This window comes from Ceratotherium simum, chromosome 29 (genome assembly GCF_057802395.1).
Source record: "Ceratotherium simum simum isolate JZ-2026a chromosome 29, ASM5780239v1, whole genome shotgun sequence".
Taxonomy (NCBI): Eukaryota; Metazoa; Chordata; class Mammalia; order Perissodactyla; family Rhinocerotidae; genus Ceratotherium; species Ceratotherium simum.
Window position 1 is genome coordinate 40720922 of NC_141928.1, and position 27096 is coordinate 40748017.

A 27096-nucleotide genomic window follows, 5' to 3' on the forward strand; every position below is an offset into this window, starting at 1 on the left:
TAATTGGATCTGAGTTCTTAAAAAATATCTGTTCCTCTCTTTTGAAGCTTTTCTGACTGCTGCTAACAAAGTTCTTCTAGGTATATTGTGTGTATGTATGTGTGTTTGGGAGTGGGGGAGTAGAAATACTTTACAAAAGAATCCCTCAGTATCACAATGTCAGCTCTCCTAACCCAGGAATGGAACCAACTTAAAAAGTGAGAAATACACACTAGAAGCCATTAGAAGATCAGGGTAGACAAGTGACGCAATCTGATTTACGTTTTTAGAAGATAGCTCTGACTACTGTTCGGAGACTGTACCTCCAGGGAGCATAAATGGAAAAAAGAAGATGTGGTGGAAAGCCAAAGCTTTGTCTGCAGTGGTCCAGACAAAAGATGATGGTGGCTTGCATTTACATAGTAAAGGTGAAAATAGTTAAAAAGATCTGGTAAAATAAAATACATAAAGGATTAGGAATTAGTTTTGAAGCCCAGTACCTGAGGGTTACTGGTAAATATTCAATAAGATTACCTTTCCAACCTGTTATGAAAGGAAGCTAATCTTGTCAATTTGCTGTTTTCTTGTTTAACCTGAGGGGTGACTCAAGGGTTATCAAAAGGTTTTAAAACACTTGATCAAGTAGGAAACAATGCTCACTGTGAAACAATGCTCAGTTATCCATTCAATCAAAATGACAAGAGAAACAGTCAAGGGCAAACAGAGAGTTAAAACAGTAAAAAAAAAATCTTAATAGAAAGACCTCAGTCTTTTGAACATAGGAAATTATTTTAACAAAACATAGTTTTTCTGTCTTTTAGGTAGACTTACTCAAAGGTAAAGAAAAACCTTTCATAACCTCTTTATCAAGAGCAAACAAAAAAAGTTCAAGAAAATTATCCTTTTAAGAGAAAGAACACCAAATTTTAATTTTGCACAAGCTTACTTTTTGACATTAAAACTCATTTACTTAATTGGATTTAGTTTAATCTTTGCCAACTTGACCATGCATAAAACTCCTCAGGGTTTTACTTTCACAAACTTTCTATCACTTACTTTTTACATTCAGAATTTGTCCCATGCCTTCCTTTCTTCCCTTCTAGTAATTTAAGGCAAATTTATCTTTCTTGATGAAACAAAAATATTTCCATTATTTACACCTTCTTTACTGAAAACATACATCTTTCCTTGAATATAAACATACTTTCCTTAATTTTTAGTAGCTTTAATCACATAATAGAATTTTTAACCCTTAGATACCTTAATTTTTAAGTAAAAACTAAGGAAGCAATTAAATTTTTTTACATTACCATTCTAAACACTTTTCATAATTTCTAGAAACATTCTACTTCATAGTAATAAAACACAAGGCGTGTTCACTAATAGACCCAAATATACTTTAGTTTCTCTGTAATAAGAAGTCAAAAGTAGATAAACTTAGATACATTTAGCAATAAAGTTTCAACATTTTATCTTATTTGAAAATGACCCAGGGCCGGCCCTGTGGCTTGGTGGTTAAGTGCGCGCGCTGCGATGCTGGCGGCCCGGGTTCGGATCCCGGGTGTGCATCGAGGCACCACTTCTCCGTTCATCCTGAGGCCGAGTCCCACATACAGCAACTAGAAGGATGTGCAGCTACTACACACAACTATCCACTGGGGCTTTGGGGGGAAAAATAAAATAAATAAAATCTTTAAAAAAAAAAAAAAAAGAAAATGACCCAGATACTCAACAAATTTTTATCATTTAACTTAATTTAGCGAAACTGTAAAGTTTTAAGTTACCAAAAAGAATTTGGAAGCTGTTCTTTCAAGTATATAGACCATAAAACATAATTATTATATCCAAAAACTCTTACTCATTTTCATCTATCTAAATAATTTGTTTCCAAACACTTATGTTTAGGTAACAACAGAAAAACTTCATGAGATGTTAGACAAAATTAGCTATCATTTGAAGCTATTATTCCACTGACGAATTTGTAACAGATAACACAAGATTATTTGACTAGTAAACCCAGGCTGCCTGTTGGCATCATATACAAATACAACTCTGAGGACATGCCTATTTCAATCAAACCAACAAACTTAACTAACCTTTCAGGTAGCAAAGATTAATTTATATCATGTTAACTTGAAAGACATTCAGGTTAATTTCTATTACATTTAGAATTTATGTAAGGACTTACTTTAAGCCGATTTCAATAGAGCTCTTAATTTTTGCCATACTATTTGGAGGTAGAAAAATATCTCACATTTATAACAGACATACAGACACACACACACACACACACACACACACACACACACACACACACAGAGACTGCATAGCTACTGGTTTAAAATTACTGCCATGAACCAGGTACAGTAATACAAAGCTCCCTCGTTATGAATCCAAATTTTCTTTTAAGGCTTTTTACCAATATTTGTAGAGAAGACATTCAAGATGCTAGATTTTTGGCAAGGGTGCTCTTATGGCTGTTTTTCTCCCCCCCCCCCTTTTTTTTTATTCAGCCTTAGGAACTGGTGGTGGACTAGATATTCCCTGGAGCGTTGGTAAGCTCTTTGAGATAAGGGAAATGTGTGGAACCTAAACTGCCTCTAGAGCTGCTTTTCCAGTCTTACATGGATTTTTTTTTTTTTTTGAGGAAGATTAGCCCTGAGCTAACATCTGTTGCCAATCCTCCTCTTTTTTGGTGAGGAAGATTGGCCCTGGGCTAACACCTGTGCCCATCTTCCTCTACTTTATATAGGATGCCGCGACAGTATAGCCCGACATGCGGTACACAGGTCCACATCCGGGATCCAAACCCACAAACCCCAGGCTGCCGAAGCAGAGCACACAAACTTAACCTCCACCAGGCCAGCCCCAAGGATTTTATTTTTTTTAAGGACAATTGCTCTTGATTTCTCAGAAATTGGGTTATAACTCAAATGACATTATAGGTTGATCTACCTGTCCAACTACCTCACAAAGGCACAGAGAAACCACTCAAGTTTTCTCCAAGATGGAGTTTGTGGGGCATAACCCACCCAATTGAAAATGTTTCTAATTAGTTAAAATGCACCCGATGGATGAGACTCCAGGGATGTTTGGGGCATTCCCCACGGCAGTAAAGCTGGTGTCCCACTGACAGCATGCCAGAGAAGAGTGCAGAGCCCCACTGCGGGCATCAATGTAGTTATAAGATTTAGTCAAGTCCCACTTATCCCACGCACTTATTTCCTGAGCCACAAGGCAAGCCACGTAGGCAAGAGGCAAAAACCTGGAGCAGGCTGGGGGCTGGGGCTCCCAATACTGGGGTTGAGTTAAGTCCCTGGCAAAAGGTTTTAAGTTTTCAGTTTTACAGAAGGTCCACGTTCTGTCGAGGTCCAGCCTGACCTTAACCTCGACCTGCTGATAAGAGGAGGTAACGAACGAGACAGGCACAGAAAGGAAAGAGGTGATCAGGCCTCGCCCTCATGGCCTCTTCCCAAGCATTATCAAGATAAGGGTCACACAAACAACAGTTCCCATGCTGGGGCACACAACCCTAAAGGACAGTTTACAGAATAAATTACGAGTCTCTTGTCCCCATAACTGAATCAGTAGGAGCCTAAAATACTCAACGGGTTCTTGACAGGAAACAAAACAGGGTTCCAGATTGCCAGTCAAATGACTGACCTAGGGGCCAACCTGGAAATCACCCCAGGTTGCCCAAACAAATTAACAGAAACCAGAACCACCAAGAGAGGGCACCCTACTTGGAGTCGCCAGGGTGATTAGGCCTGGAAACCAGAGGGGAGCTCCCAGGGATGGAGCCTTTGCTTCTGTAAAGATTTCTTTGTTTCTTGGTTCAAAAGCTCAAAACGAGCCAAAAGTGGCCACTGTAACTTAAAATAATCCCAGGTTATCTTCCCAGCTGTTTACAGTTATCTCCATTTTAGGGGGCTTTTCTCAAGATGGCCATAACAAAGTAATTTCTAAAGAGAGTTTGTTATGCTCACCAAGAAACTCAGTCCCCAAATACCCAATTTTAAGCTATTTACCGATACAGACATGGACACTGACACAAAAAAACCAGACACCAGTGAACTAGTTCCCAGATTTAGGGTAAAAAGTCCTACAACTGTTCCCACTCCAAGTGCCCACCCAGAGAGTCCTATTGGACCCCAGATTGCCCTGCCATAAATGGAAGGACCCCAGATGGACGGGAAAGGAGTTCATGAGCATCCTTGAGGCAACTTACCCTATTCCAGATTGAGCCCGTCAACTCACCAGATGTAGCCATTTCTCTTCCTACTAAAATCAGCCTCAGGAGGCAGCCGGTGTCGGTACAGGAAAGCAGGAAGGGCAGTTCCCCAAGACAAAGAGAGCCTCAGCAGCCACGAGGGACTTACCCAACAGGGTGCCCGTCTGAGGTCGACTGGCCACGAGCAGGACTTAAGGTCCCTTTGTGGTCACCGAAGTGTTACTGCCCAAGGCAGGGGTCATCTACCCACCGCAAGACATGCCAATAGTCAACAGGCAAGAAGGTAGGAGAGAAAAGACTTTTTATTACAGCTTGCTAGCAAGAGGGAAAATGGCCAACTAATGTCTGAAAGAACCATCTTACAGAACAAAGATTACAGGCCAGTTATATAGGGGGAAGGTCTCTGGGTGGGGGAGGCATCTCATCTCAGGGTGGGGCATCCATGTGATCTCCAGGTGGAGGCAGATATCTTGTCTTAGTTCCTGATAGTCTTTTTTTTATTGGATATGCATCAGAGATCAGAGCAACTCCCTATAGCCTGATCTTTTAGTTGTCCTTGATGATGGCCATCACCATAGACTCTCTGTCCAGGGGTCATCACATTCCTAAGGAACTCAAAGGACCCAAGTTATCAAGTCACTGCAGCTGGGAAGGGCTGTAAAGTCCACAGAGCATGTCAGTTAATCAGAGGTCATTCAAAGTTACAATATGGTTTCTTTTCTACAATATGGATTCCCTTATGTCAACCTTGTATTGAGCCGGTATCACCCTCAAAATTCATATGTTGGAGCACTAACCCTCAATGTGATGGTATTTGCAGGTGAGGCCTTTTGGGGTAATTAGATTTAGATGAGGTCATGAGGGTGGGGTCCTCATGATGGGATTAGTGTTCTTATATGAAGAGACCAGAAAGTTAGCTCTCTCTCCCTCTCAACCATGTGAGGACACAGTGAGAAGATGGCCATCTGCAAGCCAAGAGGGCCTTTACCAAGAACTCAACCATGCTGGAAACTTGATCTTGGACCGTCCAGTCTCCAGAACTGTGAAAAATAAATGTCTGTCATTTCAGCCACCCAGGCCATAGTATTTTGTTGTAGCAGCCTACGCTAAGACAGCTCCCCTACAGGACTTTTACCATGCTTTCAATGATCAAATATTATTGTTATGGGTTGAACTGTGTCTTCCTAAAATTCACACGTTGAAGTTCTCACCCCCAGCAACTCGAAATGTGACCTTATTCGGAAATAGGGTCATTGCTGATGTAATTAGTTAAGATGAAGTCATTAGTTGTTGTTAGTGCCTTGGAGTGGATTCTGACCCCTAGCAACCCTGTGTACAGCAGAGTCAGGTCTTTTTGGGCCATCCTCTCACCTTCCTGCACTATCTCAAACAATGCTCCGCTGCTATTCATAGGGTTTTCATAGCCAATTTTTTTGGAAGCAGGTGGCCAGGTCCTTATTCCTAGTCTGTTTTAGTCTGGAAGCTCTGCAGAAACCTGTCCAACATGGGTGACCCTGCTGGTATTTGAAATCTCAGTGGCATAGCTTTCAGTATCACAGGAACATGCAGCTGCCACAATATGACAACCGACAGACAGGGAACAGTATGGTTCCCTGAGTGAGAAAAGAACCCAGACACTCAATAATTCTACTTTATGTATTTTAATCTATGTCTACACTGAACTGAATTTTCATCTTACAAGAAAGCCTGGAACATCACCAAAGTAGGTTAAGCCCTAGTTATTAGGAAATTCATTGCTCTCTGCACCCCAAAACAATGTGCTATTTTTAACAGATACCACTGAATATTTAATATGTCATGAATTATGCACTAAACCTTTTAAAGAAATGTATATTATTTAAATGTTTAATACATACAACAAGGAAAAGAAAGAAAATTATGACCACTCATGTACCTAACAGCCAGACTAACCAGATCTCAACATTTTGCCATATTTGCTTCAGATCATTTTTTTCAAGATTTAATAATACATTAGAGAGAAAAGTGAAATCTCTATTTAATACCATTCCTTCCCTCCCTCGAAGTATCCATTATCCTGACATTGATATGTATCAGCCCAGTCCAAATTTTTATTTTTACTACATATATTTATATCCATAAACAATATACAGTACTGCTTTTGCATGTTTCTAAATATTAAATATATTTAATATACTGTACTGTATACATACTGTATCTGTCTGCAACTTGCTTTTCTACCCACTTTGGTTTGAGATTTATCATTATTGATAAATGAAGCTTAGTTTATTCATTTAACTTAGTTTAGTTTAGCATTCCACTTGATGAACATAGCACAATTTATTTATCCAAACTTCTACCATGGGACTCTTAGGCTGTTTCCAAATTCTTGCCATTACAAACAATGCTTCAATGAACATCCTCCAGCATGTCTCCTTTGACACAAGCACAAGAATCGGAATCACTAGGCTGTAGAGTACGCATATCTTCAATTTTAGGATGTATTGCCAAATTGCACACCAAGTGCTCATATAAATTTAACTCCCACCTATTGTATGTGAGTTCCCCAAACAATACTTTTCAAAAAGACCTTTCTGTGTCAAATAATTTTCCATACTCAATAACAATTTAAAGTAACAAGCCAGCTTTTATTTTATAGCTCTTAGAATAAAGACCCAAGCTATATAAACATAACAAAATCCAACCAGGCCAAAATATCCAATAAGACTTCTCCAAGGCCATCTTTCTTTCAATGCCTATCTATGAAACAGGAGCTATGCTAGGCACTTAATCCTAACAATGACTTTATACAACAATAAACATATAGAACAATGTTTATCAAACTTTTTTTTAACCCAGCCTAGGGTAAGAAACATAGCTCATACTGCAAAAAAGTTCCCACCTGCTTACATACATACGTATTATGTAAGTATGTAATATTATAAGACAAAAGTCTCACAAAACAATACTTTCCGTTATTAGCTGCAACTCTATTCTGTATCTTTTTCTCCTAATGCTGGTCACCCACTAAACTGATTTCAGGACTAATGAATCGTGCCTACAGTTTGAAAAAACACTGCTATGGAGTGTACAATTTCCACTTTACAGATTAACCAAAACAAAGAGAGGTTAAGTAACTTGCCCAAGATCTAATAAATAGTGAAATCTGAAATTCAAACACAGATTCAAAAGCCCACAGTTGCAGTCTACAGCTTTCTCCCTGCAGTATTAATACCAAACCCACACCAACTCAAACAGTTAATGCTTCAATTTATGCCCATATGAACCAAGCCAAAGAAAAATAAATTGTTAAAACATAGTGGTGTGGATAGAGTAATAAACAAAACCGAAGTTGCAAACCAGTAATATACCTACGATTTCATTCGTACACATACATTTCTGAAAAACTCATATCACTGCTAAGCTTCTATTTTACTTGATAGCTATTTATCATAAAGAGAACACTGATGAAGTATACATAAATATGCTATGCTATCCTTAAAAAAGATTAATTTCTGGAAGAATCAACAAAATTTATTACCTATAAGCTCCTTCTCAAACCAAAAGACAAACAAGTTCTTACGTCAAACTACAACAAAGCCAATGACTAATTCTAAAGTAAACACAGTCCAGGTTATAATTGAAAATGTACAAGTATTCAAATATATCTTTTAAAATGTTGTCTAAACAAACCTCAGTTGTTGACATTAATACACAATCAGATTTCTATGGTTACTATTTATCAGAAATAATTCAAGCTTAGTTATACAAGGACAACACAAAGTCAGTCTAGCCGTCTATCCACCTAATTAATTCCTTCATTACGCAACTAACTCTTCCAGGCTGTAGTGGAGTGTAAAGAAAAATTAGGACATTATTTAATTCACTCAGCTTAATGTTTTAACTTCAATACCTAAAGCCATTATAGTAAAATCTCTTATCTTGCACATAAATCATAACTAGATCTTGGTCTTTATTAAAATCCATCAAATATCCCACAGGGAAGCCCACAGGTTATTAATTGCTGATATATACACACATTAAATCAAATCAAATGTTTATTGAACATTACTTACTATGTGAAAGATTTTGTGGTCCTGTTTAAGCTACCTCCAACTGGCTGCAAGCTAGAATTCAAGTCATTAATATGTGTATGTGTGTGCACAAGCGTGGGGTTTTCTAATAGCTTACCTCCTTTCTCCGGTTGCAAGAGAGTACAGATCTAGATCTCAAGAAAGGTAGAAAGCAAGTTTTCTGGACAGTATAGAAACAGCATTTATAGAGCATAGCAAGAAACACCTGTTATCCACAGAGGCTGAGGCTGTGAGGGACTCTGGACTGGAGTGCTGCCAGAGTGGCTGGGTCCTTCCAACCAAGCAACAGGTACCAACACCACAGATGTGTTTGCAACCAACACTCAAATATCAAATATTCAGTGATTTATGCATTGTGGTTTATTTCATCACAATGATCTCTTAACAGTGAGCAGATTGGAATTATTGATGCAGCAATTAATATATTCCTTTGTATTCTGTTTGATTTTTCATACACATTTTCAAATACCAGTTTATAAGCTATCATAATTTCAAATGATCATTACATTGGTACATTGGCAACTTTTAGCTTACTAGAGATTTCTAAAAGATCCTTTCCAGTTTCCAAAAACTAAAGATGTAAACCCAGAGAAGCCCTGTCAAATTCTAATCTATATGATGATATTCCACTAAGAAAAAGAAATCAGGATAAATCGTATATACAGTATGATGTAATTTTATATAAAAGAAAAAAGTTTATATATATATATATACACACACACACACACACACACACACACACATACACACATTACAGAGAAGACAAGACCAGTGGAATTATGACTTTTAATTTTCCTCTTGATGAAGTATTTTCCAAAATTTCTAAAGTGAGCATATATTGCTCTTATAACGAAAAAAAATAATTCTCACCAAAAAGCTTTCACTTACCACCTCCCAGATGAAATCTGTCCTATTTTAGTTGTTCCTCCAACAATGTCACTTATCATAGTCTGTTCTATATCACAGTTACATTCTCTCATATCTGTCTTTCCTGTAAGAGTGCAAACTAGTTCGAAGCAACACATCTGTTTATCTATCTTTGTAAGCAACAAAACATGGTGTACACAATACCTTAATATGTATTCTCTAAGGGTGTATTGTGCTTCAGGTGAAAACAGTAAGGCATATTAGGCTAACTTCATATATAACACAGGATCTTAGTCTCTTGAATACAACTCCTGTTGAATCCACAACAACAAAAACTAATATATATATACTAAATTCAGGTACCAACATGACAGTTCTCTTAACTAGATACATTCAAGACTAGCAGATGTTACAATCTTCAACTACCATTTGCCTAAAGCCAGCAGACCAGCACTTTGCCAGACCTAGGCAAACAGGAAAGTCTATAATTTTATCTTGACTTGGTCTAGAATATCCCAATATAATGATTACCTTTCTCATTTTACATGAAAGGTGACTGTATTTCAGTGGAAGCCCAATTAATTTCCAGGTATGTTTTATATCGTAGGTCAGCCTTTATGAATAGTTTCCAGCTCCTAAACTTTTCAAAACAATTATACCTACCACTGTGCATTGGCTGAGTCTTTTTTAAAACTGTAGAGTACTTTTTATATCTACTGTCCATTTGACCCTCACTCCAATCCAGTGAGACTGGCACAGGTATTATCTTTCCCATTTGACAGAAGATGATTCTGACTGAAGTTAAGAGACTTATAAATAAAATTTTAGTCACAACCTAGTGAGACTCAAAACAGAGTTCTCCTGAACCCAAAATCCTGGGTTTTCCGTTATACCACATGTCCTCCCAAGGAAAAAAGGAGTTTAAGTTGTGAACACTATTAAACTAGAGCCATAATGAATTCTCCAGTCTATAAAACACCTGCTATAACACTGCCCCTGAATATATCCTAAGCAAACAGAAACCACAGCTATAGTGAGACTCTGATTCACAGCCAACACTGCAGAGTCATCTTCTCCTAAACATTATTTATAAAATAAGACTTTTTTCACGTTCCAAAGCACTATTCTATATTATTAATTTTGTAGTTTATAGTAAGGCAGAAAATCTAAATTCATCCTTACAGTATGTAAAAACACTAATTTCTGTGGGCCCAGTGCCCTCATCTGTAAAATGAGAATAATAAACTAACAAGGTTATTACAAGAATTAAGTTATTAATCCTTACCTGCTTGTTAGCAGAGAGGTTGGCAAAGAGTAAAGGCTCATTAAATGTTAGGTTCAGTATTTCACTGATTCTAAGATGGTGGAACATTTTCTCATATTTTAACAACTCTGAAATCAAAATGTGTCTTACAGTCAATGATGTGTTATAGGTCAGTCAATAGTATTTTTTTTTAATGGTACATAAAATAATGATGTATCTTACAATCTCCGGCATCTTACAGTCGATGAAATGCAGTGTATTAGGATGATGATGATGAGTAAATGTTTATCCTGCCACCATTCCTCCACCCAACAAATCCACAAAGACTAGATCAAATATACACCTCTAACCCTGATCTCCCAAGTCATGTTTCCAACATGGACAGACGGCCAGCACCTCAAATTTAACGTGTCTAAAACCAAAATCATCATCTCCCCAGAAGCTGTTATTCTTTCTTTCTGTTTCCTATCCCAATTAATGACATCATAATAAAAAACCTGACTACCATTATCTCCGTCCTTTTCCTCTCCCAGCTGAGGCCTTTCCTGTCTCTCAGCTGGAATCAAACACTCCATTTCTACACCCCACTTTGTACCTCTATTTCAGAAATTACCAAACTGTATCTTGCAACATATTTAGTTGTACGTTTGGCTGTCTCCCCATCTTGGCACTGTTTCTTGAGGGCAAGGCCCATTTCTTACTCATTTTTATATACCCAAGGTAACTAGTTCAATGCCTCACCCATAGTTAAGTGCTCAATAAAAGTCTATGGAACTGATCACATCCTCTTTGTTTATAAGTTTCAGAATACTTAAGCTCTATAAAGAGAGAAAAGAGGGACTATCCAAGAGTAAAAGTTACCATAACTTACAACGGGATTTCACACATATGATCTCATTTAGAGTTTAATTCTCAACTGTATGAGGTATACTGAACAGACAGTAACACTTCATTTTTAAATTGTGGCTTAATAGTCAAGAGGCTTGTCAAAAGTTTTCAGTGGTAGAAAAAAGAATTCAAACTCAAATCTAATTACAAGTCCCATGCTTTCACTTTACAAACTTCTATTCTTCTGCCCCTCCCTCAGTCTCATTCCCTCTAATTTTTCACCCTAATGTGGCCTACAGGCCCTATAGTGAGGTCCTATCTCCCTGGCCTCATTTTGACCCATATTTTCCCTTCCTCTGTGCATGCCAACTATACTTGCCTTCTTTCAGCTCCTTCTCCTCACCATAAGACCTTTGCACATTCTATTTCCTCTGCTTAGAATATTCTTCTCCTTCCCTTGCCTGGTTAAGACCTCCTCTTCTTCCAAATCTCAGTTCAATCTTCACGTCATTAGGTAAGGCTTCTCTGACCTGAGTAGGTAACTTTCCCTATCACATGTTCTCTTAATAACATGTACTCCCCCTATAGCACAAACCATGACTGTATTTTTTTCCTGGTTGTAATTTTATATTAATTAGTACGATTCTTCTTTGCTTAATGTCTAGCTCCCTAACTAACCTATATAACTTCCAAGAAGGCAAGAGATTTTTTATCACAATTCTGTCCCAAGTACTTGGCACAATAGGTGTTGAAAGAAAGAAAGAATGAATGAATCCTTTAGCATTCTCCCCAAGCTGGCTAAATCATCCCCACCACCTCACTTTCAGCTGATAATCTTACATCCTACTTTACATAGAAATAGTTATCCTCTCCCCTACTCCCATCTCATCTCAACTTTCCCTTTCTTATAGATACCTTCCCTTCAGGCTCCAACCATTCAAATTTCCTCTCTCTTAAGTCCATTCTCAACCCTTCTCTTTATTGCAAAACTTCTGAATGAGTAGCCTACACTTGCTGATTCCACTTCTTCACTTCCCAAACACTCCTCAACCACTGTAATATGATGTCTACTCTCACACTACTCTAATGAAACTGCTCTATTTTCAAATCCAATGACCTCATTATTTTTTATCTTCAACCAGTATCATTCGTCTCTATCATCTAATCATTCCTTCCTGAAACTCCCTCTACTCCAGGCTTCAGACACAGCACAGCATTCTCTCTTTTCCTGCAGTTTTGACTACACTTATCAACTCTTCTGGCCACTTCCTTAGCTACAACTTTGCTCCTCTTTTATCCTCTATAGACAATTTTATTCAAGCCAATGGCTTCACTACCAAATTCTACAACTCCCAAACATTCATCTCTAACAGACTTCTCTACTAAGCTATAGATCTACATTTTCAGGTATCATTTTCAAGGGTTACCTGCAACGAGATTATTGATACTTTCAACTCAACATATCTTGTAGGTAACTTATCTTACAGACACCATAAACTCAACGGAACCTAACAACTGTCCTTCCTCTCTATGTATTTTCTTCCTCAATTGAGAAGTCTAGGATGAATTCCAGCTTCTTAGATAAATAGACGTCACAGAGCTGCATGAGGACTGTTAATACTACTTTTATATTAAAATAAGTACTCACTCTATGCCCGGGATAGCGCTAATCATTTTCACAACAATTATCTCAGCAACACTTTGCTATAGATATTTTCACCATCTCTAGTACTACCACCCTAGTCCAAGGCATTATCCATCTCTCACCTGGACACTCCAAGTGGGCACCCTTCTTCCAGTGTTGCTAGCCATGGCTTCTCATCCTAGTCCATGCACCATAAACTAGCCATTTGTAAAACATAAATGAAAGCATCACTCTTGCTTAGAACCATTCAATGGCTTCCAATGCTGTTTAGAATAACATCCAAATTCTTTGGTATGGACTACAGGACCTCATATGATTAGTCTCTGCCCAACTCTGTATACCACCCCTCCTTCCCATAACCTCTTCTTTCTTCTCTTTCTCCTCAAGATATTTGATCCCAACTCACTTTGCCTGAAAAACTTACCTCAGATCTGACTGATGGTTCCTTTTCATCATTTAGGTCTCAGTTCAAATATCACCTCCTCAGTGAGGTCTTCCTGCACAATCCTACTTCAAATAGTTCTCCCACTCAGATCACTCTCAATCCCTTTACCCTACTTTCTTCTCTTCACTGTACTTATCATTATCTGAAATTATATTTGTTTATTTTATTTCCGTATCTTCCTTTAATAGAATGAAACTCATTAAGAACAGGAACTTCAGAAATATTTTGAATGGATGTATGAATTTTAAAGATGTAGAAATTAAGGTTCAATGAGGTCAAGTACATACGTAAGTGCACACAACTTACAAGTGATGGAGCTAATAGATTCACCAAAGCTTTTAGCAGCTACCCTATATCACAATAGTAAAAGCATAGTGAGAGTAAAAACTAGAAAGACAGACCGGAGGATATGATCATATAGTCACATGACAAAGTTTAAGATTACAAAAGCAGAGCACCATGCCAAGGAGTGACATGCTCTATGTGATCATGGGTATGGATGGCTGAAATGAGCTGGACAGAGGTTTATATTTATATCTATATCATTACCCTCTCTCCTTGGCAAGCAGATTTCGTTCATCCATTTGCAGATGAAGGCTCTACAAATTTGGCTCATAACTAATAGAAATCATATAAGTGAGCTAGCTCTTTGACTGAATCATCTTTATCCCACTTTGTTTTTTTTTTTTTTTAAAGATTTTATTTATTTTATTTTTTCCCCCAAAGCCCCAGTGGATAGTTGTATGTCGTAGCTGCACATCCTTCTAGTTGCTGTATGCGGGACTCGGCCTCAGGATGAACGGAGAAGTGGTGCCTCGATGCACACCCGGGATCCGAACCCGGGCCACCAGCATCGCAGCGCGCGCACTTAACCACCAAGCCACAGGGCCGGCCCTATCCCACTTTGAATCACATATAAAAGCAATCATCTTCCCACTGTCCAACTGCCAGCCCCTCCTTAACTGGTAGGCAGATCTTCCTCACTCACTGCCCTCTGGCCTCTTCTCAACATACTGATAGTGAAACGCTATAGAAATTAATAAAGCAAACAGTTGCAAGAGAAAATTAACAACCCAACACAATCCACAGGCCTATCTGTCTTCCATAGCCCCAAATAAGTACTTAGCGCACAGAAATGGGAGAAGCAGAAGCAGCAATAGAAAAAAAAATTCTTTTTGGAAATCTATATTTCCTAATGACTAAGAATTGCTTTTCCCTATTTATATAATTCTTTAGGAGAAAATAGTTTGTATACATGCACCCTAGCACAAACTTTCTCCTGTCATATTTACCACATACTTGATCACTATGGGGTTCATTAGCACAAAAAAAGAAGCCCTCAGACTCTTTCTTTTGATGTCATGGGCCTCTCTCACATGCTCAGTGGACAGCTGCTTCTGGAGATTGCACTTGAGAATGAACATTTCATTTTTACTAAAGACAAATAGAAGAATAAAATTGTTTCCTTTAAGAAGTTGAACACAAAATTCTACCACATGCCTGTATTTTTATTCCATTTCTCAGTAATCACAGAAAGGATAACAACAAAGCAGGAAATGCAAAGCTGGTTATCTAACTTTCCTCACCAAGAAGAGCTACACCTAGGTATTCCATAGATAAGGAAATACGGCTTATTCTTCAAGGGCCCTAGGAAAATGGATTTCACTGCTTTTCTGGGACAGTTCAAATCTCATTAAGAAATCTTAATTTATGTTCAATCTAAATTACTCCTGCTACAATTTAAGTGCCTCCAGTTTCTCCCCCACTTAATCAAATCTACACACTGTCACCAGATTAATAAATACACTAAAGCAGTGCTTTCATCATGTCAGGCAGATTCAAATTTAACAAACCCAGAATCATGACACTGTCTCAGCCACTTTGAGATGTATTATTCCATTTAATCTTTATAATAATTCTATTAGACAGGATATCTGAATGGTTTTTAAGTGTTTCCCACCAAGTACTTATTAGGTGCAGGCCGGTGGAGAAGAAACAAGAGAGAAAGCAAACAATACCTGACTGAGTAATCAAAATTAACATTACCAACGAGAGACAGACAGACAACGTGCGCTTTCTGATGTGATGCCCTGATGACACAACATCAACTATGTAGTACTCCAATGTAGGATGCTGAACATTAGACAAACCCAAGATGAGGAACATTCTACTAGGAAGGAAGAGAGGATTGTATTCTGTACAAAACGCCAATGTTAATTTAATAAAAAATTTTGTAAAGGCTGTGAAAATGAAGGAGGCTAAAGAGACATGGCCACTAAATGTAATACCAACTCTTAGGGCCGGCCCCCGGGGCTTAGCGGTTAAGCGCGTGCGCTCCACTGCTGGCGGCCCAGGTTCGGATCCCGGGCGCGCACCGACGCACGGCTTCTCCGGCCATGCTGAGGCCCCGTCCCACATACAGCAACTAGAAGGACGTGCAGCTATGACACACAACTATCTACTGGGGCTTTGGGGAAAAAAAATAAATAAAATAAAATAAAATAAATTAAAAAAAAAATACCAACTCTTAGACTGAATCCTGTACTAGAAGGGGAAAATGCTATAAGGGACATTTGACAATTGGGACAATTGACAAAACTGGAATATAAATGACATTAAAAAAAAGTATTGTATCATTGCTAAATTTACTGAAGGAGATAACTACTGTGGTTATGTCAGAGACTATCTTTACTCTTAGGAAATACACTATGAAGTATGTAGGGGCTAGAGAGCTAGGATGTCTGTAACTTACCCTCAAATGGTTATTCTTCGTAGTATTTTTATTTCTGCAACTTTTCTGTAAATCTGAAATTATTTCTAGTTAAAAAAAATTACCAACATGTGAAATGGAGCTCAATGACAAAAAGAAAAAGGCAGTGGGGAGACTTGGCCAAACAGTATGTAACTGTATGGGGGAAAAGGCTGAAAAGACCCACCTCAAAATATTAACAGCGAGGGGCCAGCCTGGTGGCCTAGTGATTAAGTTTACATGTTTCGCTTCAGATCCTGGGCGCGGACCTACTCACTGCTCATCAAGCCATGCTGAGTCCGCGTTCCACGCAGAAGAGCTAGAACTCTACAACTATGATACACAACTATGTACCGGGGCTTTGGGGAGAAAAAAGAAAAGGAGGAAGATTAGCAACAAATGTTAGAGCAGGGCCAATCTTCCTAAAAATATATATAAATATATATTAACAGCGAGAGGCCCCTAATGGCCAAAGATGGACAATTTGCATATCAATAAGGATAACAGCCACATGGACTAAAACACAGCAAATATGCTTAAATCTATGACTTCATACTAATACTGAAAACAATAGCAACTAATTGGTCTCTGCTGGAGGATGTCAAGGGACTAAATCACTGTTTTGAAAATTGGTAAATAAAAGGAAAGAATCAAGCATTTATCCTGACTTTCCTATAAGACCCACTTGGTAGCTAAATAGTAAAAATGGCGATGTTTCTCTTTATTGACATATTCCAGCTAATAAATGAAAAGGGAATGATTAAATTAGAATATCACCATTTTGTGGCACCTAATGAATTGACAGACTAGACATTAAGCATTAACAGGCACTAACATCACAAAAAAAGGAATGAGCGAGAGGGACAACCAGATATTCTAGGCCCTGCAACGAAGAACCCAAAGCCATCCATTAAGTAGCCTTCACCAAAAAAGAAAAGAAGAGAAAAGGAAAACAATCCCATCAAGCCTCTAAATCTAACATCAACATTATAGGAAATATACAAAGGACTCAAGAACATGTTAAACTACACCACAGGGATACAATGAGCAAAATCCAGACTGAGAAACAAGACAAATGATCCAGTTTTTTCAACAAATAAATTGCAAAGAACAAAAAGAGAGTAGGAGAGATGAAGATGAAACATATAGATTAAAAGAGACATAAAAGACCCATCAACCAACAGCAATGTGTAGACTTTATTATGGTCCTGATTCAAACAAACTGTAAAAAAGAAAAAACTGTAACATTTATGAACCAACTGGAAATTCAAACACTGGATATTTAATGGAATTAAGGAATTTTCTAAAGTGTGATATTGGTTTTGTGGTTTTTTTTTTAAATCCTTATCTTTTGGAGATACATACTGAAATATTTATAGATGAAGTGATATGGTATTCGGATTTGCTTCAAAATAATATAGAAAGGAGGGAGACTGGATGGGGTTATTAAAGAAATAAGAGCTGACAAATGCCAAAGCTGGGTGACAGGAACCTGTAGGTTCATTATACTGTTCTATCTACTTTCATATGTTTTAAATTCTCCATAATAAAAAAGTTTAAGAAACAAAATACTAACAGTAGTATTGAGGGATGAGATTTTAAGTGATTTTTAGTTTTTGTCCTTTGTTTTGTTTTACCTTAGCACTTTCCCATATTCTCAAGCTGTCTTCATTAGGCCTATCCTGCTGACTGTAAGCTCTGTGAAGGCAGAGACCCTATCTGTCTTGTTCACCTCTATATTCTCAGGGTGCCTAATGGTGCCCGACATGTATAAAGCTGATAAATACTTGTTGAATGAATGAATTACTTCTCTCTTTAGAAAAATGGTATTTCTTTTTAAAAGTATGTAATGCCACTAAGTTCAGGGGCTAGGCTATTATCTTTGTTCAGCAACATAAACATGAACTCAATAATTCTTTCAATAAAACGATGGCCACAAATTTTAGTCTTAAATGTGAGAAACTGTTTTGAGTATAATGGATCTCCTCAGGTCATTTTAAAAAAAAGACATTATCAAGCCTGGATTAACATGTAAAAAATATGTACTAATGCCTGTGAAGTAGTTTGATAAACCGGCCAAACATTGAAAACTAGGGGCCATTCAATTACCTTTTTTAAAAAATGAATATTAGAAATAGTTACTAGAAAGGTAAACTGGTAGATTTTGGAAAACTACTTTATATTATCAACCACAGTTGAACATATACATAACCAATGACCCAGAAATTTTAATCCCAGATGTATATAAACCCATCAGAAATACAGGGGCTGGCCCAGTGGCATAGTGGTTAAGTTCGTGTGCTCTGCTTCGGCTGCCCGGGGTTCACAGATTCAGATCCTGGGGGCAGACCTACGCACCACTCATCAAGCCATGCTGTGGTGACGTCCCACATACAAATTAGAGGAAGATTGCCACAGATGTTAGCTCAGCAACAATTTTCCTCAAGCAAAATGAGGGAGACTGGCAATAGATGTTGGCTCAGGGTCAATCTTCCTCACCCCTCCCCCGCAACCAAAAAAAAAAAAAAAAAAGAAAGAAATACATAGGACATAGGACCAAAAGATACAAAAAACAAGTACAAGAACATTTGGAGTGGTATTATAAATGATAGCCTAAGATGGGAAAAAACAAATGTCCAGCAAAGGTAAATAAACTGCTATATTCATATGATGAGATACTACACAGTAATGACAATCACTGAATTACTGCTATATGCATTAAGTGGAAGCACCTGAAAAGAATAACGTTAAAGCAAAAGAAACCAGCCCAAAAGAAATATTGTACAATTCCATTTATGAAAAAAGTTCAATGTCAATTATACCTCAATAAAAAAAGTTCAAAAGCAGGCAAAACTTAATTAGACTTTTGGTGGTGATCACTTTGTAATGTAAATGTACATCAAATTATAATGTTGTACACCTGAAACTTATATAATGTTAAATACCAATTTTACCTAAAAAAAAAAAAACAGGCAAAGCTTTATGCTTGATTTTGCTGTGAACCTAAAACTGGTTCAGAAAAATTAAGTTTATTAACGAAAAAGAAAAACTAAGCTAAACTACTCTACAGTGTTAGAGTCAGACAATGTTACCTCTGGGAAAGTGGAAGGCAGTAATGACTGAAGGAATGGGTAAGGTGGGCTTCTGGGGTATTAACAGCATTCTATTTCTTGATCTAGGTTGTGGTTCACTTTCTGATAATTCAGTGGGCCATACACTTAAGATTTATGTACTTTTTTGTACATATACGTCAATAAAGAAAAAATTTTAAATACAAATAGCAAATCTCAGATCTTTAATAAAGACAGTCCACTAGAAGGTATGTATAATACACTCCCCAAACGTAAAAAATCTTGCTTTAAAAGTTAGAAAAAACAGTGCCGTGTTTCCCCAGTCCAGCAAGAACTTAACTTATTCTGCTTATTCCAAGTCATATCTAATAGTCCTAACGGATTCTGGGTTTATATAAGAAAGGAGATGTTTTAAAATGTATGTAGATTCCTTGGGCTCTTATCTACCATATAGATATGTATCATAAACAGGCACAAAGAAGGTACTCAGCAAATATTTACTAATGATACACAGCCCAAACTTTAAACAAACTCACACAGCAAAGTCTGAAATATAGGGCATAGGTAAAATAGGATTAAAAACTCAGCCTATTGGCCTAAAGAGTGCAACTTCCATAAACCCCACTTTTAGAAACTAAGAGATTACAGAAAGTACTGCTTATAAGGAAGAGAACAATTTATGACAACAGCTATCTATGGCAGGGGAAATTGGTCCTTTCCCCCTTCACTGCTGCCTGGCACAGACAAGGTACAATCAACTTCCTGATGCCATAGCTAAGAGAAAGGAACCAAGCAGCAACTCTGCTTGCAAGGGCAGGAACTACTCAAACCACGACACGATGGAAACCCAGCAGCAAGGAGTTAGCTGAGGCAGAAGACAATAATGTTGGGGAAAAAAATAAGATGAGAAGAAAGTACTTAACCAATCTGTTCTTATGCCTGAAAACTCTAAAATTATTACTATTCCTACTTTCCACCATAGCAGTAAACCAAACTACTATATCTTTCGGATCTCCCCCTGGGGGCTAGAATCAATCCACAATCAATATGTGTCCTAAAGTGTCCATCAGAGTTCACCCTCTAAGAGTTTCCAGTAGTATCCTTTCAGTTAATTAGATGGCTGATAAGTGATGATAAATTACGATAAGCTTTTCTAACGGCAAGTCACAACATAAATCGACTTGGTACAGTTCTCAACATCATTTTAAAAACACAAGTGATAAATGTACAATATGGAAAATAATTTTTAAATAATACAAAGAAGATACAAAAGAAAAGTACATTGAAATCACAGGTCAAATTTACAAGAACTGAGGTCTTTGGTCTTTGTGATAGGCATAAAATATTACCTATTGGTGAAGGACCTGACTAATAGAGGATGCTGATCTGAAAGATGGTGAGGCATTTGGTCTGCTAATGGGCCCAGCTGAGTGTAATTATTACACCAAGAAAATAGCAACCACACAGGAAGTCCAGGTGGAAAGCTGAATGAGATCTCCACACATAACAAAACCATCTGCAAGGACGTTCATTGTAGCATTGTTTATAACAGCAAAATGAAAAAAATTATGAATGTCCATCAAGATGAAACTGATTAAATTATGTATGCTCCTATAATGGAATACTCTGCAGCCATTAAAAAGAACGATTTAGACTCACACAGCTGATAGGAAAATATATCAAGTTTTTGAAAAAGGTGAACAATATTGTAGAATCTATATACTCATATGTAATGAAAATTTCTAGGATATGCAAGAAACAGCAAACAGTAGCTACCTCTGGGGAGTGAGAACAGGGAATGGGAACTTTTTTCCCTTCATATCACATCCCAAACTGTTTCAATTTCTTATCACTCATATATATTACCTCTATAATAAAAAGAACAAAACAATGAAAGCAATGAACAAAAAAGTTAACAATGGGGCCGGCCCAGTGGCATAGTGGCTAAGTTCACGCGCTTCGTTTCGGGGGCCCAGGATTCTCAGGTTTGGATCCCGGGTGCAGACCTACGTTGCTCATCAAGTCATGCTGTGGTGGCATCCCACATAAAAAGTAGAGGAAGATGGGCACAGATGTTAGCTCAGAGCCAATCTTCCTCAGCAAAAAGAGGAAGATTGGCAACGGATGTTAGCTCAGGGCTGATCTTCCTCACCAAAAAAAAAAAAAAGTTAACAACGGTGCTGAGGGGGTAGTAGGACTATTATGATTTTTATTTTCCTTTTTATACTTTTCTGCATTATCTCAATTTTCTCTGATTAATGATATTTATTTATTTATTTTATTTACTTATTTTTTTGTGAGGAAGATCAGCCCTGAGCTAACATCCATGCTAATCCTCCTCTTTTTGCTGAGGAAGACCGGCTCTAACATCTATTGCCAATCCTCCTCCTTTTTTTTTCCCCCAAAGCCCCAGTGGATAGTTGTATGTCATAGGTGCACATCCTTCTAGTTGCTGTATGTGGGATGCGGCCTCAGCATGGTCGGAGAAGCAGTGAGTCGGTGTGTGCCCGGGATCCGAACCTGGGCTGCCAGTAGTGGAGCACGCCCACTTAACCGCTAAGCCACGGGGCCGGCCCCTCTGATTAACAATATGTTAGCATATATTGCTTTTTAAATCCCCAAAACTATTTTTTGTTGATTTTTTAACAAACTCAAGTGCTGTCACTTCTGCTTCAAATTAGGGTTTGGGGGGAGGTTGAATCCATAGCTCAATTATAAACACTGTAGCAATTACAAAAGAAATATGGAAAGAATTCTCAAAATGCTTATAATTTGTTTGGAGAAACTAGCCATGAACACTAAGACAACAAAAGCTAAAGAAAATCCGTGATTCAGTTTACTGGGGTTGCTCATGTGGTACTGGCTCCTACAGAAGTAAAAAGAGATCAGTATTATGAGGAAAGTTGTGCTAAATATTTGAAGAAAAACTAAATGAATTCTATAAAAGGGTAGTTTCTTAAAATTCTTCAAGTCTAACACCCCACTCAAAGTCGACAACCCTTTTAAATGTCCTATGTCAAAAAATCCTCATAAGCAGGCCATTCTATTTGTGAAGAACAATCCTAATTGTTAAAGTTCTTCCTTACGTAAAGCTAAAATCTAATTTCCTATAATTTTCAATCACTGGTCGACCTGTCCCAGTTCTGTCCTCTGGAGCAACAGTTTTTTGAACAATTTTCATCTACTATTATGATCCTCTCCCTTTTAAATCTTCTCAAAACTAAACCTCTCAATTCCTCAAACGGTTTCTACACCCTTCAGTATTCTAATCCTTCTCCTCTGAAGAAATTTTAGTTTCTCATTGTGCCTCTTAGAATCAAATACCCCAACTGAACACAAAATTCCAGATCTGATCTGACCAGTGCTATTATCTCCTTTGTCTAGGTCACCAAGAGCATAACAGTACAAGACTAGTTGCCAGGCAGTATACAATTCATTGCCAAATTAGTGGCACTGTTCAGACCATGAGTAATTTATGTTTAAAGTAGTTTAAAGAGTGTAAGGGAGAAAGAGATCACTGTGGACTGAGGGACTGAGGAAGTTCTCAACAAAAAAAAAAGTAGACTGTAAGCTGGGAAAGGAAGAATACATTTTTGATAAGCAGAAAATACAGCCAGCAGGCCGGCCCGATGGCATTAAGTTCCTGTGCTCTGCTTCAGTGGCCCAGGGTTTGCAAGTTGGATCCCAGGCACAGACCAATGTACCACTCATCAAGCCATGCTGTGGCAGCATCCCACACACAAAATAGAGGAAGATAGGCACAGATAGTTAGCCCAGGGCTAATCTTCCTCAGCAAAAAGAAGAGGATTGGCAATGGATGTTAGCTCAGAGCCAGTCTTCCTCACACACAAAAAAAGAAAGAAAATACAGCAAGAATATTTCAGGAGGTACAAATGCAGATCAGTGCAGAGGCAGGAATGAACAAAGTTAGTGCTAGAGCAAAGTATTTGTGTAAGGATAGGCAAGAATATAGGGCCAAAAAGGAGGGCTGGAGTCAGACTGGTTGAGAGCTGTTAACCTGCAGGCAATAAGGCATGATTAAAGGGTTAGAACAAGGGGCCAGCCTGGTGGCATAGCGTAGCGGTTAAGTGCGCGCGCTCCACTTCTGCGGCCCGGGGTTCGCAGGTTCGGATCCTGGGTGTGCACCGACACACTGCTTATCAAGCCATGCTGTGGCGGTGTCCCACATAAAGTAGAGGAAGATGGGCACAGATGTTAGCCCAGGGCCATCCTCAGCAAAAATAAATAAATAAATAAAGGGTTAGAACAAGAAATTGCCTTCTTGATTGAGATGTTTGAGGTGATTAAATCAATACTAGTTTGACAATTTCTACATCAAGTTAACTACTGTTTGAACTTTGACTACACGGAAAAAGTTTCTAATTTAATTCTACTCCAAAATGAACCGAAATTGAGTTGTTATACAGTATCATTACACACGCTTCTTTCAGAATATGAACAACACTCCTAACTGCCAAAACATAATGCAAAGAATGTCATTGTAGAAAGATTTGTTTTGATCCATTTTTGTAACTTTCCCCAGGATGAATACTTTGCCATTTAATACGAATACTTCTACACAAAGTAGCTGCTTGTTTCAGTGATTAACAATCTTCAGGATCTCCATTCAAAAGACAATGACCTGCTGGTCTCCAATCCCCCTAGTTCAAGAGAAGAGAAATTTGATTAATGTAACATTAAAACGGAAAGAGGTTAGCTAAACAGCAGAATTTCTAGACAATGAAAGCTGCCCAATCTTAGAACAAATTAAAACAGCAGCAGCTCCTTCTCTTAAATAATTGAAATTATTTAAACTCAATTAAATAGGAATTTCTGATAGTGCTCCTGCCTAAAGAGTCTTGCATAAGGACTAGCTCTGTAATTCGATGTGGCAGTAGAGATTTAAACTGTCCAAGAGACACTGCAAAACCCAACCTCTCCCAAATCCTGCTACTCAACAGCAGGGATCTGAAGGAATAAATAGACTCCCAGCCGCTGAGAGAAAATGTCTTACTAATAGCAATGCAGAATTCTCATTAATGAAAAATCAACCATGAAAGAAGAAAAATTTCCTGTCTCATAATCCCCGGAAATAGCCAAATCCATTTTGGGTTAATGCAGATTTAACAAAACTGTAGAAGAGAACAGAGCAAAGCAGTTCTGCTTTGCCAGCAGCTGGGGAAACACTTATCAGAAAGACCACAAACAACAATGGTTCTAATCTCGTAGAGCCAAAGAAACACGAACTCCAACTATCCAGTAAAAGATGCCACGAAAAGGCTCTTGTGGATAAATTCTCTCTCTCATCCACAATCAAGCCACCTTATCCCATCTTGTTCAACACAGATATGAGAGGCTGTGAATTTCCCAAGATCAAATTCAATGGGCAATCCAAACTCTGCTTTTTCTGCTCAGATAACCTCTCAAGGCACAGTCCTTGCATTCATTCAAAACCAACACTGATCTTCTACTATGTCAGGCACTGGGAATACAAAAACCAGTAAAAAAAAAATCTCCACCCTCATAGAGCTTAGTCCATGCACTTTTCCTCATCTTAAACTCCAAAGCTCTTGCCTTAAAATATCTTCTTAGATGGGTCAAGTGTCCTCAGCGAAAAAGCAATCAAGGCCCTTCACCTTTAGTTACTGTGACAGAGGTAAATCAATCAATCATGCTTCCTATGCTTTGCTAGGAAAGGAGAGAAGCCAACACACCTTTCAAAGTGGAATATGGCAATAATCTTAGCGTGGACTACAGAGAAGGAGCAGGGGACAAGAAAAGCAATAGAGGGGTGCAAGCCAAGAAATACACTGGAAGAACGGATGTGACAGCTGTACCACTACGCGTTCAAAGAGTGATAAAAAGAACCTGCTCCTGAGCCGACTGCTGTACAGTGCAGGGAGAAGAAGAATGGAAGAATGGGAGGCTGCCCACTATTGACAGACACCACCTATGCGCGGGCTCCAGCTCGGCCCCTCTCACTAGAGAAGAGTCAGTCACTGTTTAATAGGATCTGGGCCTGCCAGCAGACAACACTGTCACACGGCCACCGGAATGGAGAGGTAACAGTCACTCATGGAAGAGCCAGGAAAAAGAATGGAAAGAACTCTCGAAACGTTTATAAATGAGCTAACACAACCGTCCCCCGAGCACCAACGGGAAGTGAAGTCTGAAACAGGTGGTGACCAGCGCCCAGGGGGAGCGTGTGGGGAGCCCAGTCCGCGCACTCACCGCGCACACAGAGCAGCGACATGGCCGAGGCGCCCGCGAGCCTCCCGCCCCAGGCGCGCCGCCGCTCCCGGGGTCCTCTCAGCAGGTGCCGCGGCTGCTCCCGCTAGCGGCGCCACGGCTCCGGCCGCGCCTCATGGGCCCCCGTCTCCAGCAGCGTCCGCCGCTCCCGTTCTCACCGTCTGAGCGGGAACCCGGTAGTCGCGAGCGCCGGCCGGCAGGCGGGGGACTGGGCGCGGCACCGCGGCGCCATCGCGGGGACGCAAGAGCGACCGGGACCCCTCCCTCTACTCCCCCCGGCATCCGGGCGAGCGCCGGGCGGAGCCGACCCGCGGTGCCCGCCTCCCAGCCAATCAACTCACGCCCAGTCCGCCGACCCCGCCCTCACGAGACGCAGGAGGCGGGGTCCTCTGCCGCTTTCCTCACTCGCAAGAGCGACGGCAGCTCCGCGGGTCTAACGCGGCTGCCCGCAGAGCGGGCGGAGAGCGGGGCGGGGCTTCCCCTCAGCTCTGTGAGGCGGGCTTGAAGCCTTCCGCTCCTCCCACGTGGGCGGGGGCTTCCACCCAAGAACAGGTTTTTTTCATTGAAGAATTTCCACTGGACTTCCTTAAATAGTCTATCCCTTACAGCTGACGGAGTACAGTGATTAGTACCCGTAATAATTTAACAAGATCGTACCACATGGCAAGTAAGTTTCAATCAGCAACTACAAATCAGCAAAAACAAACAAACAAACAAACCTGAGTGAGCACAAAGTAAAATGTCTGGAGACCTTAGTTCTTCTCTAGACCTCTTTTCATGCTCGCCATTGTATCGCCAATATCCGTAGAAGTGCCTACAATATAGTAATCAGTCCGAGAATATTTACTGAATGAAGAATAGAGGGAAGATAGGCACCTTAAGCTGAGAACTTCTGGCAAGACGATGTACGTAGAAGGGAGGAAGTGAAAAAGCCAAGAGCAAAAAACAGGAAGACGTAGTATAATGTACAGATCCAATACCCCTTCTACCCCAAAATTGTGATTTAATTGGTTTGGGGTAGAGCTCAGGCATCCTATTTTTTGACAGCTCCCCAGATGATTCTAATGTGATGCCAGGGGTGAGCACCATTAGACTAGGTGCATTCTAAGGCCTCAACAGCCCAGCTCAGGTTTCAGCATTTGCAAGCTCTGGGCCCCATAGGGTTCTGCCTGCCAGACTCAGGGAGGGTCTATAAATCTAACAGGGTCTTTGCCCTCGAAAAGCAAACCTAGTTACCATGTGATTCCTCTCACTGGAGTAGGTCTATGAGAGAGTGACAGTCTAAATGCTATAAGATGGAGCTTGGAGAAAGAAAGGAGAAGACTTGATCTATCCAGTGTTTATCCAAATTTGAAGCAATACCCTGAGGAAGATTTTGAGCAGGGCAACTCAGCCAGCCTAGTCAATAGAGATGCCTGATCTTAAAGACAATGGACATTCTCTGGACTGCTGGAGGTTGGAATAATTAGCTATTTAGCCCAGCTATCCTAAACCGCAACAGTAAGGGACTAAAAAGGTGTTGAACTTCTTGATTCTGGAACTCACTGAGAATAGAGACAATGAAAAATAAAGCTCTTATTGAACCAGGGATTCTCCTAGGGGATGCAGCTCCTAGGAAGATGAAAGTCACAGTCTTTTGTAACCTAATCACAGAAGTGACATCCCCTCATTTTTGCTGTATTCTTTTTATCAGAA

At 39.2% G+C, this 27096-nt stretch overlaps 1 protein-coding gene across 2 annotated transcripts in view; it reads right to left on the reverse strand.

Annotated features, from left to right (window-relative positions):
* UNC13B (unc-13 homolog B) overlaps positions 1–25663 on the reverse strand; it is a 250615-nt gene extending 224952 nt beyond the window's left edge. For both annotated transcript variants that reach the window (XM_014797472.2, XM_004443252.3), the window contains exon 1: positions 25384–25663. In XM_014797472.2, coding sequence (XP_014652958.2) covers positions 25384–25405 — 22 coding nt within the window. In that variant the 5' untranslated portion in view covers positions 25406–25663. The remainder of the gene's footprint in view (positions 1–25383) is intronic.
* Positions 25664–27096: the final 1433 nt, after the last annotated feature.